Genomic DNA, 14,689 nt, shown 5'->3' with positions numbered 1-14,689 from the left:
TATACTTAATATGCAAGCATTTAACACACACTAAAGCATGTGGTTCATTAGTAGACTTCATATTAAGACTAGATGCTGGTACCCAAATGTGGTAAGGAATTATAACAAATAAATGATACAAGCTTGAGATAAATTACCAGAAACTTGGACTTGAAGGGACTCTATGGCATGAAGATGCTAGGATTTATTATAACGATAGTAGGTAATGAAAAGTTAACATGTTGAAAAATATTTTGTTATGCGAGTATGTGGCGTACGATGAACATGGTTTTAATTACAGAGAATGGAAAATGTGGAAGTATTTAAAAGAAAAACTATCAGCTGGTTTTCAATTATTATCAAAGTTGGCCCATGATGGTTTGAAAATGATATTTTTTAAAATACCACAGAGTTACATTCTGTGATTCTGTGATGAAATGGAGCTGAAGAGAGGAATTTGCAAGTTATTGTCAAGAAAATCAAGACATCTAAGTTTTACCTGTTAGTGGGGAATTTGGTCTGGAGTTTGTGAACAACACAGAAAATTTGTAAAGCATTTTAAAAAATGAGGAGCTAATGAAAGAAGGTGGGTAACATTTTCCTGCTCCTGCAGATGAACTGGTATTGCACAATTCCCCTCCTAGAGAGAAGACACACTGTGGACTGTAAGGCTGTGGTCAACAAACCCATTCCCCCTGCTACACAATCACATGCAATCACTTTGGAGGTTGAAATTTCAGTATTTTCTAAGTAATAGGTAAAATCTAAGTAATACAGTAGGAGAAGCAAGTAGTTAATTGTTCCTGATTGTTCCAGTGCTGTAATTAGAGAAGTATTATGTTTTGCATGTTTGAGGGAAAACACTCATATATAAGAATAAAACAAACAAACAAAAAGAATATTCCTGCACTTATTTGGATTTCTAAAGAGAAAGTTTGTTTTTATCTTCTTTCAGCATGATTAGAGGCATTTATACTTTGAAATGTCAGTTATTGCTTCCTTCAAACAGCTGGAGATACATTGCCTAATAAAAAGATTAAATCTGGTTTACAAATTCTTTAATTCATGCCAGTGTCCCTGAATGGTTGATTTTGTTAGCTACTTTTGGGAAATGTCTTTTACTGTAAACTGTTGATTATAGTTCTTAAAAAATGCATGTCTTTTTTTTTTTTTTCCAGAAAAATTGTTTCCAGTCAGTGATTCAGCTGTCAAAAACCTGTTCTTTTGCAATTTTTAGAGATGTAATTATTTTGTCAAGACTCAGAGTATGTTACAACTAGTGAATTCATAAGTTTCAACTGCTTAAATTTAGTTTATTTCTTCAGCCAGTAATATCGGTGTAGTTGGAGCAGGGTAAAATTGTCAGATTCACAAATAATTGGCATCAATCTGTTTCATTTGAGTAATGTGTAAATATTTAAACGTGGTACATATGTATGTTTTTGTTTGACCTAAAAGTTTTGTTTTCTTTGACAGCAAAAATTTTACACTTCACATCAAGACTTGGACTTTTTTCCTTACACCCTATTTGGTCAGTAAGTGAAAAAATTCTAATACGTATGCACTTAGAAAATTATTTATTCATCTAAATACAATCTAGCCGTGTCGTTGGTCTCTCGACTCAATGCTGGTATTCCAGTTTACATTTATTTAGAAACTAAGTCCAAAATCTTCACTCACTTAAAAAAAATCCAGGAAATATATGGGGGATTGTTATCCCACAGTGATAGTCGACCACTGTGTCTGATTTCAGTCAACAGCCAGTAATGAGATAAATATATTTGCCCCACATAGACATTTGTATCAGGTGTTTTTTGTTAGTGGAAAGACTCATGTAGAACCATGGCTCAACAGAGGAAATGCTTCATAGTGAAACATCAAAATTAGCAAAGGGATGAGGGGACAAGATGCACCTTTTCTTAAGGCAAGTAGTCATTAAATAGACAAGTAGAGCAGATGACATCTGGTCTAATGAAGAGGCATTTGCATCTTCTGGGAAATGAAACAATGTGTATTTAAATTTTTCTTTAAATGGCCAGACTATCTCCTGGATTAAAATTAAAATAAAATTTATTGTATAAGATCAAATCTCTCTGGACCTTTTCAGGAAGATTTACAATGCTATAAAATAAATTTGCCATAGAAGCTAACAAGCTACAGCAAAAGAGGGACTTTTCAATGATGTAGCATGAGCATAAGATATCTAGGACCACAGAAGTCTTGACATCTAGGGTAGTACAGTGTTAGGTTGGTGCAAAAGGAATTGCAGTTTTTACATTGTTGAAATTTGCTGTTTGATATTGGAATACGTTCTTAAGTATAGTTGGTTATATTAGAGAGCATTTCAATGCACTTTTCTCACTGTATGTTTTTTTTTGCTACTGGCTTATTACTTGCTGTTTATTTTCTATGTATTTTAGAATATGGAAATGTTGTTAGACAAAAAGCAAATTCAAGCAATTTTCTTATTCAAGGTCAAAATGGGTCGTACATCAGCAGAGACAGCTCACAACATCAACAATGCATTTGGCCCAGGAACTGCTAATGAATGTACAGTGCAGTGGTGGGTCAAGAAGTTTTGCAAAAGAGAAGAGAGCCTTGAAGATGAGGAGCATAGTGGCCAGCCATCCGAAGGTGACAACGACCAGTTGAGAGCAATCATCGAAGCCAATACTCTTACAACTACACCAGAAATGGCCGAAGAACGCAACGTTGACTGTTCTATGGTCATTCGGCATTTGAAGCAAATTGGGAAGCTGAAAAAGCTCGGTAAGTGGATGCCTTGTGAACTGACTGAAAATAAAAACAATTGTGATTTTGCAGTGTCATCTTCTCTTATTCTACACAACAACAACGAACCATTTCTTGATCAGATTGTGACGTGCAATGAAAAGTGGATTGTATATGACAACCAGCAACAACCAGCTCAATGGCTGGACCAAGAAGAACCTCCAAAGCCCTTCCCAAAGCCAAACTTGCACCAAAAAATAGTCATGATCACTGTTTGTTGATCTGCAGCGGGTCTGATCCACTACAGCTTTCTGAATCCTGGTGAAACCATTACTTCTGAGAAGGATGCTCAGCAAATTGATGAGATGCACTGAAAACTGCAACACTGGCAGCCAGCATTGGTCAACAGAAAGGGCCCGATTTTTCTCTACAACAACACCTGACCACACCTCACACAACAAAAGCTTGAAAAGTTGAACAAATTAGGCTACGAAGTTTTGCCTCATATGCCATATTCACCTGACTTCTCACCGACTACCACTTCTTCAAGCATCTCAACAACTTTTTGCAGAGCAAACACTTCCACAACCAGCAGGATACAGAAAATGCTTTCCAAGAGTTCAACAAATCCCAAAGCACAGATTTTTACACTACAGGAATAAACAAACTTATTTCTTGTTGGCAAAAATGTGTTGACTGTAATGGTTCCTATTTTGATTAATAAAGACGTGTTTCAGCCTAGTTATAATTGTTTAAAATTCATGGTCCAAAAGTGCAATTACTTCTGCACCAACCTAATAAAATGGAAATAATGTGAATAGTATATGTAGTTTAAATGGTTTACTTCCTCACTTAGGTGTGATTTAACCTATTTCTTCTGTTGCCTGTTTTCAATCTTGTGAAAAAATACTTCAAGTACTAAAGAAAGAGAATTTATTTTCATCTAGATGAAAGTAAGAATTAATTCAAGATTACTGCCTAGCAAGACATTCCCCTTTGAATGGTGTAACGAACCTAGAAAGTGAGACACTGAGTGCTGAAAAGTGCTGCAGCTGCATTTCTAGAGTGCCTAGAAGGTAGAAAAGTTGATGCACAGCAGGGTGATCCCAGTCAGCAGGGCACAAGCATCCTTTATTACGGATGGTAACCAGCACACCGTGTGCCCTGTAGCGAGGTAATGGGAGCATGCTTGAACTCATGGAAACCGCAGGGAATTTGCAGCTTCCAGTTATTGTGCCATGAATTGGGATTCAACCATTAGCCAGCCTCAAGGACTTCCCCTTAGAACTGGAGCTGAACAGGAAAGAAAAACATTCAATTCATAGTGGTGGTGTGCATAAAGTGGAAAAGACAGTTGTATTTATCCTTACTGTTTGCTTGATCACATGCAGAGATAGATCACACTGAATTATTACAATCTTGATATTTATTTTTGAGCATTTAGGTTCAGTATTATCTCTAGATTAAATTAAATTGAACTACAGCATAAGAGAAGAAAGAAACGTATAGTAAGGTTAGTTTTTCACTTTTGACACAAGCTGACTACATAAACCTGCATAACTGAATTTACTTCTGCTGGAAGTTCAGTGTAACTGTATTAGCATTGGTAGGGATATTCAAAATTACTATAACTGATGCTGTCTTGTATTTAAAGAAAATATGGTTAGCTTTCCTATTTTCCATTTTGACTATCTTCTACAAGTAAAAGAGGTTCCTGCCCGTAGAGGGAGATTTTGAAAGATACAAAGGCCTACCCAAAAGGAAGTAAATAATGAACTGTGTGTGTGCATTAATGATGTTTATATCAGCATAGGACAGAGGCTGAGGAAGCCTGTCCTATATGGCTACCTCTATCATGTACTTCAGTCTTACCTGCACTAGAAGCTGATCCATTATGGAGAATCGTGGATTATCATGCTAACAGCTAACAGCTTGCAGCATAGTTAAAGGTTCCATTCCTGATAACCCTTTAAAAATGTTATCGTTGACAGGGAAGATCTGCCTGACCCTGTGAAATTCATAGACTTTTCTGTCCCATGTTTTCCTTAACTTAAAAACTGGATTGCCAACAATGCATAGTATTCCATAGGGAGTAAAATAATATCTATTATTTTGAGTTTCCTGGATTAAGGCACTGTAGAAATACTAATTGGTATTACTGAGCAATTAGATTAGTGAAAAAGATCTAGTAAACCCAGTAATTAAGTAGGTTGCTTAGCTCTGAGAATCTGAAGCTTAATGACCAGAAAGAGTTTGAAAATGTTAGTCATGCTGCCAGCAAGTGGTCTTGTATTTGTAACATACTGTGTCACGCAAACTAGAAATCTAAAGGTGGATGTTTCTGAGGAAAGCACATGTAATCCCAGCAGTGTCTGAAAGATATGTGATTCATTCCTGTTAAGGAGAAAGAATACCAGCAATTATTGCAATGAAAGTTAAGTCAAGTTAACTGAGGTCATGGAAATAAATTAGTAGCAAAAATTAGATTTCATGGGCAAAAATGAAGGTAAATAAAGTCCCTGAGTCTTTACATGAGTAAACTGAGAGTATAAAAGAGTACAGGAAGACAAAGTAAGCAAAATAATAATTGATTAGACCAGTAAATGCCATTTGAGCAAAACAGTTACCCATTCATGACCAAGCAGAGCTTTGGCAGCAGGTACGAGATGAGTTAAGGGGAAACAGAAGTTATGTTAAATGACTAAGTGGCTTATGGATGGAAAACTGTTCTCAGTCACAAGAATGTGCAAAGAAATGTGAGGGAAAATTGGAATGACAGACTGATGAGCAACAAAACTGACAGCTAGGAAGGGAATACTAGAGGTTTTGTAACAGATGAATATGAAGGTTGATCTCAAATTGTGTGACTACATCGAAGCTATCTTTAAACTAGTGATCTCAGGTTGGGAAATAGAAACTGAACTTGTAGGAGTCAAAATGGAAAATAACTGGCCCTGAGAGTTTTCACAGTAAGAACAGACAGAAAAGTCTAAACTTAGCAGCAGTGGCTTTCCTCCATCTGCGTTGGTGTGTATGGAAAGAAACAACAGAAGTAGAAAAGGCATATAAATTGCTGACAAAATTGAAAACTAACCCATTTTTCTGTAGACTACAGTTATGTTCTAACATGAAATGCAATATTAAAGCTGATGTTTACAGAATGGGTATTTATGCTTGTTTATAAGCTAAGGAAGCCCCTAATGCCTTTACTGATGGATGGTAACAAGAATCTACCACTGCCTTAATAAAAGATTCCGCAGCATCACCAGATACCATAGTAATACTTAGTCATTTGGACAGGGTTTGCTGAACTCCATTTGAAGAAGGACCTCACACCACTAATTCTTCTTCTCCCCGGATGACCTGTCCTTCCTATGGTCTGGAGCCTGCCCTTTTGCCTGCCGAAAGCTGCAGAATAGCATTGAACTATCCCACATGTCCCCCTCTTGATGGTGGCCCCTCTGGCACCTACGTGTCCCTCAGTGAACACCTGTCTGCCTTCTAGAGTCCACAGTCTCTCAGTGTCCCACATGTGAGCCAACTCTCATTCCCCTCAGCAGCCACTCACGAGGGGACAAGTGGTGCTGTGGAGGGAAGGAGCAAATCTGACAACCTTTCCTCATCAGCCTGTCACCTGCGGGATGGAAACACTATAGAGATGGCAACCCTCCTGTGCTGACGAGGTTGAGGCACAGCTGTGGTGGGGCACACAGCAGCACAGTGTGCTCAAGTGGCCAAGGGGGCCAACAGCATCCTGGCACGCATCAGGAACAGTGTGGCCAGCAGGACCAGGAAAGTGATCATCCCCCTGTTCTCAGCACTGGTGAGGCCACATCTCAAATCCTGTGCTCAGTTTTGGGCCACTCACTACAAGAAAGACACTGAGGTGCTGGAGAGAGTTCAGAGAAGGGCAACGAAGCTGATGAGGGGTCTGGAGCACAAGTCTGATGAGGAGCAGCTGAGGGAACTGGGGCTGTTTAGCCTGGAGAAAAGGAGGCTGAGGGGGAAGATCTTATCGCTCTCTACAACTACCTGAAAGGAGGTTGTAGCATGGAGGGGGTTGGTCTCTTCTCCCAAGTAGCAAGTGATAGGATGAGAGGAAATGGCCTCAAGTTGTGCCAGGGGAGGTTTAGATTGGATATTAGGAAAAATTGCTTAATGGAAAGGGCTGTCAGGCATTGGAACAGGCTGCCCAGGGAAGTGGTGGAGTCACCATCCCTGAAGGTGTTTAAAAGACATGTAGATGAGGTTCTTGGGGACATGGTTTAGTGGTGGACTTCACAGTGCTAGGTTAATAGTTGGACTCGATGAACTTAAAGGTCTTTTCCAACCAAAATGATTCTATGATTCTATGTTACACTGAGTGGTTTCTTACAGGACACTGTTTGATGTCAGATACACAGCATGATGCCACCCATCCTGAATGTGACTTCATTTCATTTACCACAGGTATCTTATTTTTTCCTATATTTGATGTTTTCCTTTCTCACATTTTAGAAGTGAGTATTGCACTTGATGTGATCTGCTTATTAAATTGGAAAAATTTAAGTGGTTGTGATGCACAGCTTCTCCACGTACACAAAAATTTGAATTTTGCAGCACTTGTAGTCAGAGTATGTATAAAAAAGAACATGGGGCTTGTGGAAGGTGGAGGTACATGTGGAAGGGTGTGGAGGAAAGAGAAGAGGGAGGCGCGGGGAGATAAGCTGAGAAGGCTCATTGGGTTTTTGCTTACTCTTTGTCCAGCACAGGATCCCAGCTCTCCAGTCTCTCAATTCAGGAGATTGTGCCTCTCCTTGCCCACACTCCTTAACTCTCAAGCAGCAAACAAGTCACCGTGTACATCTTCTCCAGTGCTGCCAGGGCTCAACTGCTCCTGTAAAGGGATGGGGCAGAGATAGGACTGAATCAGAAGGGTCAGTTTTGTTACTGCCACTGGTGCATACTCCTCTGAGAGCAAGAATAAAACACATATAAATATAATACATATATATACAGTATAAAAGTACAAATCACTCAGGCTGAGAGAGTTTGTCAGCAGGAGATAGAAATCAGTTGCTCACATAGCATGAACAGCTCAAACATGGTCTGCCGCTCCACAGGAGAAAGGCCTTGGCAGAGGAAGAAGCAGAGCTTGGCTTCTCCTTATTTGGACCATTTTGTCACCCTGAACATCTGCATCCATAGGCAACCTGCCTACACTGCCTATACCTGCTGCTGGCACTGCTGTTCTCTGTTCAAATAAAAGAAAGACTCTAAAAATGGAAACATCAGCATTGCCTATCAGTAGAATTAAATGTCTTTAAGAACGTTTTCTTTTTCATTTGGAAAAAGAAGAATAAATGCTTATATGAGGGGATAATATCTGAACATTTTTTGTGGTAAAAATCTGAACTTCTAGTGCAGCGGAAGTGGTAGTATTCAGTTTGAGAGATGGTAACAACACAATGTTATCATTGTAGTATTAGCTATGGAAGTAACTTGCTCATTACTCTTGTTACATGATCAATACTTTTGTTGTCAGTAAGTGTAACAAACATCCTTCATTAAAATGCTATTTAGCCACAAGATACTAAAGAGCTTTTGAAATTAATGTTGTAGAAAAAACACATATTCCCCAAACCCCACAGGATTACCCATTTAAAAAAAAAATATTTAAGCAGCTTTACAAGGACATTAATGTATTTCTGCATCTACAAGGGCAGCAGTTTAACAAATGGAAGGCCCACGCTAAAAACAGCCTTGTACTTCTGACTTCCAGCAAAAGAATAATCTTTGGGGATGTTTTCATGTATCTTAAAGCAAGTGCTTAAGGAATCACAATCTATTACATGCTCCGGAGCCAACAGGAATCCCAGCAAGCCCAACCATCTGTACTTAGGGACGACTTCAGACTTCAAGGGAACATTGTTGGAAGGGTAATGTGGAAGGGCACAGCCCAGGTTTTCAGCCTGTTAGAAGACACTTTCATCTCACCATGTCTCTCTCTCAGATTTTGAATTTTCATATGGCATACAGGTAAACTATGTAATAGATTTGGAATCACCTATTTATGAATGCCATATGTTATATATAGCTTTTAGATCATTGTGACATGTAACAAGATGGAATTAATTTAACTAAGGAACACTCTCAGGACATACTCCAGATAATACATATCAGCAAATGTTAAATGGACAATGCTGGACAATTTTCTAGTTTGACCACCATTAGGAGAAGCTAAACAGATCCATCTGGGAAGGTTTCAGACTCCAGTAGAGAGAAAACCAAAAGGCTCCCTAGAGGTCTGTTAAACACTCCTCCTGCCTCTGACATTTCTAAAAGCAAAGATGATGAATTTATTCTGACAATAGTAATAGTTCATTGTTTCCAAAGCATTTGAAACATCTGGGTTAAGAGCATGAAATTAAATCCCAGACAAGATTCCAGGAGAAGCATGCTTGAATTTCTAGAAGACACATGACTACAACAGCTAATCTCCCATTGACTGGAAATTTGGAAAATGTTTTGTTGTGCTCACTTAAGGCTTCTCCCCACCAGTGAAATTCTCACTAACAAAAACACTGCCTTACAGTCAGCTACAAGGGTGTGCTCCCTCCAAAGAGACATTGTACAGTGATTTTATACTTATCACAGATCACTTTATTCATCAGGTCTCAAGCCAGACGTACTGTTAGATCAGAATCATAACCAAGAGAAATTTCCAAAAGGAATTGCCAAGAGGACAGATTACCCAAGGCACCAATCAATAGAAGTAGCAAAGAATTTACATAATTTAAAATTGTGATTGCATATACTGTATGGTCATAGTTTATGTTAACGTACTTTCAATTAAATTATTTCTAAACTTCATTGTTACAAGACAAGACTCACGTCTGCGTATTGTTAAGTGTCTTTTCTGCAGACTCATACTAATTAGCATGGTTAGTCGGCCTTACAGGAATAAGGGATGTTTGTGCTGTGACAGGTATTTAAACTGAAAACTCTAGACACGTCAAAACAAACACAGCCCAAAGCTGAGAGAGCATCTGCCGTGTGACCACACTGCAAAGAGCACTCGAGTATTTTAAGGCATGTTCACATCATGCCTGAGGATTAACGGCACTTTGAACATTCCCACACAGCGCCATTGTGGAGGCTTATTAGCAGCTGCTGAACCGTGAATTCGCTTTTCGGCAAAGGTCAGAGCAGTGACACTAATTACCAGCAATTGCTGCCTGCCCAAGGTAACTCACATGCCACATTGTGGAGAAAACAATGTTTGCCTAACAGACATCATTTCTACTGACAACTTATTTAACATTTCGCAGAAATGATCTGCCTTTGAACAAGTCGAAATCGAATTATTTCAGATTTGTGCTGCTTTGGTGAGTGGCTGATATACTGAGCATAACTTTTGAGCCTAACAAATGTCCTCAAAACATCTGAAATAAAAAGAGAATACGCAGCACATTGCAGTGCTCTGTGGGAGGATAGCGGGAACTGATGATATTTATATACATAAGTATTATGCACAGAGGATAAACACATGCACGAAATGCTGAATCAAAATGTTCTGTGCATGGACTTTATTTATCCACTGTTTCTTCAGTTACACAGATTAGAAAAATGGAAATATTATTTCCATATTCCCCCAAGAATGCTACACTCTAATGTTGAAAGAGGTAAACTTGCAAGAGTTAATCATGCAGTTATCGGCATGATTATTAAAAGTATCTGCCCTACTTTTTATAGAAATATTTTTTAATTATTGAAAAAAATATAACTCAGCACTTTGTAATTCTAGCTAATTTAATTTCCATCACATCTGGTAACACTTGGTAGATTTAAATACACACACATATGCAACTCACATTATTAAAAAGTTTTATAAAATGCTGTGCGTGTACATTTCCAGTTAGTGTAACCAGCAGGGTAAACTTGAATCACATTTCAATAATCTAATTAATTACTGAACCTATGAATGAATCACTCCTCCATGTGAAGAAAGCACTCTCAACTACTTCCACTCTCAGGAAAGTGAGAGGAAAAGAAAGAGAAAGGAAAGTTTTCATGGTATCCTGAAAGGCATACATATTTATGTTTTAAAGATATAACCATTGCATTACTTCATCGGAACCTCCTTTCCAAAGATATTCAGGATTTATTCCACTTGCTTTGACAGAATTGTGTAAATACTATGTTGATGCTGCATACTGTTGATGCATGTTTGACAGCAGGTTTAGCTGTAATGGCTCAAGCAGTCACCTCCATCAGTGATCTGCCTCATCCTACTTTCCAAACTCTGGAAATTAAGTGAGAATTATCCTTACCACTTTTTATAGGACCAAGAAATACTGACACCACAGGACTTGTGATGTTCCCCAGAGAAAACTCCTAGAACCAAGAGTGCATGTGTGGCAGAGTTTCACAAATAATGCATTTGTCTTCTCGTTTCACCATTGCTGGTGTCATATCTATTCCTTACACAGTATTCATAAGGCAAAATATATTCTGGATCTAGAAATTACACTGTGCATTTATAATTTCTGATCACATCATGTATAAGGTATTAGCAATGTGTTGAGAAGTAATGGGAAAGCAGGAGCATACTGATTATGATAGAAACGTTAATGTACCAACTTGTTGGGGTAGGCAGATACAGGCTTGTGGCACTCATGTGTCCTAATCCCCACCTCACAGAATCACTTTCAAGAATCTAATCACCAGACTCAACTAAATATTGTTTCTTAATCAAGAAAAACAAAGGGCAAAACTAAGGTTGTCTTGCTTGGACACAGAAAAAAAACCTTTGCCTTTGTTCTGCATCCAACCTTTCCTGCTCAGTGCTTAGGAGGGGGCACACAGCCATTCTGGACAAAAAAAAATCAATTGCTAGCGAGTAGAGCTTCCAAATTAGTGTAAGAGAATGGGAGCTAGAAGCTAGCTGAGACACTAAAGTGACCCTGGAGCATATTTCTTGACAAATACAATCTGAATAACTCACTTTTTTTTCCTTTGTAGCATTATTCCATAACTGCGAATCTGTGTTAGTAAATATATTATTTTATACTTAAATCTTGAGAAGAATCTGAGTGCTCTAACACACAGTTGTGACATTTCTGATATAAAAGGGTAGCACAATAAAGAAAATTGTCTACTAGGACGCCTTAAGCATTTTCTATGTGACAAAAGTACTTCCAGTGTATTTAGAGAGCACTACTGTCTGCCCCTGAAGAAGCTGCAGCTGTCTAAGAAGTGGTACCACAAGGTTTTTAAAAATAAAATAATAGCTTTTGATAAGCAGTGATGTCTCTTCGCAGACAGCAAGAAACAAGATCTAAAATTCAAAAGATCCAAAGAATTTCGTACATCCATTTTGATACTGGACATGTTCTGTACAAGGGCACCCTTCTCCCCAGGCTGTTAATTCCAGTAAGTGAAGTGTCATGACTTGAGTTGCTGGAACTGTTCCACTGGCTAAAATAAGATGTTAAAGACCTTGACAGCATTCCAATTGGAAACCTTGTGTTATGGATCCTTCTTTCAGTACATTATACTCAGTTTTTCTTTGCTTTGAGAAAACAAACGAATTGGTTTAGCAGTTACAGCAATTCATATGCCATAAGGGTATGAATTAGCGGTTTTAAATGTCTGGACCAAAGAAAACATAGCGTGCATTCAGAAATGGTAATATACTTGTTATGCAAACCAGTTTGTTTTAAGACTCCTTCCTTTGGTAGATAAGTTTCAAAGCCATTTTCACAAGAAAAAAATTTGTCAAAGAAAAAAATTTTGCATGCACTACTAATTTGGTTTTGTTAGGAAATCATACTGCTTGAAAAATTAACTTTTTCTTCATGGCTCTTTGCCACCTACAGGTAAAATCTGTTTTCCTCCTTGCTTTCTGATCTACTTTGAGGGCAAAAAGAGAGATGCATTGATTATTGCAATCCTGCCTTGCCGGGTTAATGTAGCTAAGCAAATCCTTATATAGTGTTCCACAGTCCTTAGAAGATTTGATGCCTTTCCACAGTGACACAAGCACAAACACCTTGCTCTGTGTAAGATATCAAAGGACATCTCAGCAGTCAAAACTTGCCACACATTCATGGAACTCTGCCATCGAAACAGTGACTCAGAGAATGTGGCTCCTCCAGGGCTGCTGATTATCTCAATAGGACGAGCTTATACGGGAAATTGTATGAAATCAGATATATTAACGTCAACTTAAAATCAGACAAAGATATCACAAACTTTGCACAGATCTACCTCTGCTAGCACAGGAAAGGTGAAAGTAATTATTATAATATATGCTGAAGGGTCATCACCACATGGTAGAATCAAGTTTCTATGAAGCTGGTAACAATAAGATCTTTTAAATCGTTATTACAGCTAGTAGTAAAAAATAAGCCCCCTTTCCTGTTATTGGAACTTCAGGTTGTCTAATGCAGAAATTACAAAGTGGATTAAAATCCTAAATTGCATTGTCAAAAGACGTTAATTACATTATTTCAAACTGTTGGGGGGAGGAAAAAACAGGCAAACACAATTTGGAGACTTTTACACCCACGAAAATAGGCATAATTGCCTTGTTCAGATGCTGGGAAGCCCAAAGAAAAACTGGAACACAACATTTAGAACATAAATTCATAACAGAAACATTTACTGATACTCCTCAGTACAAAGTCTTCTTCTCCCCAAACAGTATTTTCTTACGAGAACTTGTCCTAGCAAATAACAGAGGTATGAGCTGTGCGTTGCAATCTTTTCAGCTGTAATTCAGCAAATGCCCTTAATTTTGTAATTTGGAAGATAAGCTTGAATGTAGATGAAAATACATACAGTCAAGCATGGAAGCCACTAAAACACAGAATCTGTGTTACAGACAAGTTAAAAGATCATGGTAACATGATTTCAAAATTATGAGAGAACGTGAATTAAAGACTCACCAGCAACATATAGCAGTTTCCAAAACTGCATTTTAGACACCTTTTTAACCATTATACAGTAATGCAAACTGATGCTTTGAAATAACTCTGAGATTAGAAATGGTCTGCAGCCTGGAACAGCTCTATTCAGTCTCTGAGGAAAACAATTCTAAAATCTACTAAGCCAGTGACCTTCTAACAAATGCAAGTCTCAGTAAACTTCCAATGTGAGAACTTTATGTCAGCTATAAGCAGTTTCTATAGACACAGTTTCTAGTGAAAGATTACTTTCTAGCCAAGAACATGAAATGACATCAAACCACTCTGGACACTCATTGAATTAGACCTTCTCACTTGCAAACTATGATTTTAATAAATGTCACTGTAGCTAGGGCTGAAAAGAGGAACAGAAAATGAAACAACATATAAAAGGACCCCCAGCAAGCAAGATTCTCTCTAGAGTGATAAAAATGATAACTTGGCGTCATCTTTCTCTTGGCAACTGGCCCTTCTCCTCTTCCTGCAGCCGCACCCCACACCCCCTGCATTGACTCACAGGCATTAGGTTTTGCGGCTGCCTGCTCAGCCCAGCTTGGGTTGCTGGAAGGGCTGTTTCAGAAAGCCACAGCAGAGCCCAAAGTCGCTTTACCCAGCAGACATCCTGGCTGGCTGCCTTTTCAGCTAGCTAGTGTCCATTCACTTGTGACAGCACTTCTGCCAGCTGCCCTTTCCTTTCGGCACTCCACAATTATTTTGGCTTCACCATGGGAGTCCAGTGCCATACAGACTGACACAAAGCTCTGAGCTGTAAAACGGACTTCCTAAAGGGACCTTAATCTTTCTTCCTTGGCCATGAATTTCTTCTACCCAGAACTCCAAACTACAGTTTGGGCAATCATTTAGTCTGGGCACAGCTGTGTTGTCCTTTTCAAAGCAGTTACAGCTTCTGTACATAATTCCATCACTTTTACTACATAGCCATTTTTTAACAGACATTGGACACTAGAATCCCGCTGTTGTAGACCTGTGACTAATGTGACAGACTTCCTTAGCTGAATGCAAACATGTTA

General features: G+C 38.5%; 1 protein-coding gene across 1 annotated transcript; it reads left to right on the top strand.

The window, feature by feature from the left end:
• The first annotated feature begins 1,460 nt into the window (after positions 1–1,460).
• LOC136099032 (histone-lysine N-methyltransferase SETMAR-like) lies at positions 1,461–3,560 on the top strand. The gene is made up of 2 exons (XM_065832906.2): positions 1,461–1,510; positions 2,454–3,560. The coding sequence occupies exon 2, from the start codon at positions 2,460–2,462 to the stop codon at positions 2,988–2,990; it is 531 nt and encodes a 176-aa protein (XP_065688978.1). The 5' UTR covers positions 1,461–1,510; positions 2,454–2,459; the 3' UTR covers positions 2,991–3,560.
• The last annotated feature ends 11,129 nt before the right edge of the window (positions 3,561–14,689 follow it).

This window comes from Patagioenas fasciata, chromosome 2 (assembly GCF_037038585.1).
Source record: "Patagioenas fasciata isolate bPatFas1 chromosome 2, bPatFas1.hap1, whole genome shotgun sequence".
Taxonomy (NCBI): domain Eukaryota; kingdom Metazoa; phylum Chordata; class Aves; order Columbiformes; family Columbidae; genus Patagioenas; species Patagioenas fasciata.
Note: the sequence above shows the minus strand (reverse complement) of the source record. Positions and strands in the feature narration are given on the sequence as shown.

Excerpts from the sequence above, each read along its gene's own strand:
- LOC136099032 (XM_065832906.2), top strand. The coding sequence starts at position 2,460 with ATGGGTCGTACATCAGCAGAGACAGCTCACAACATCAACAATGCATTT.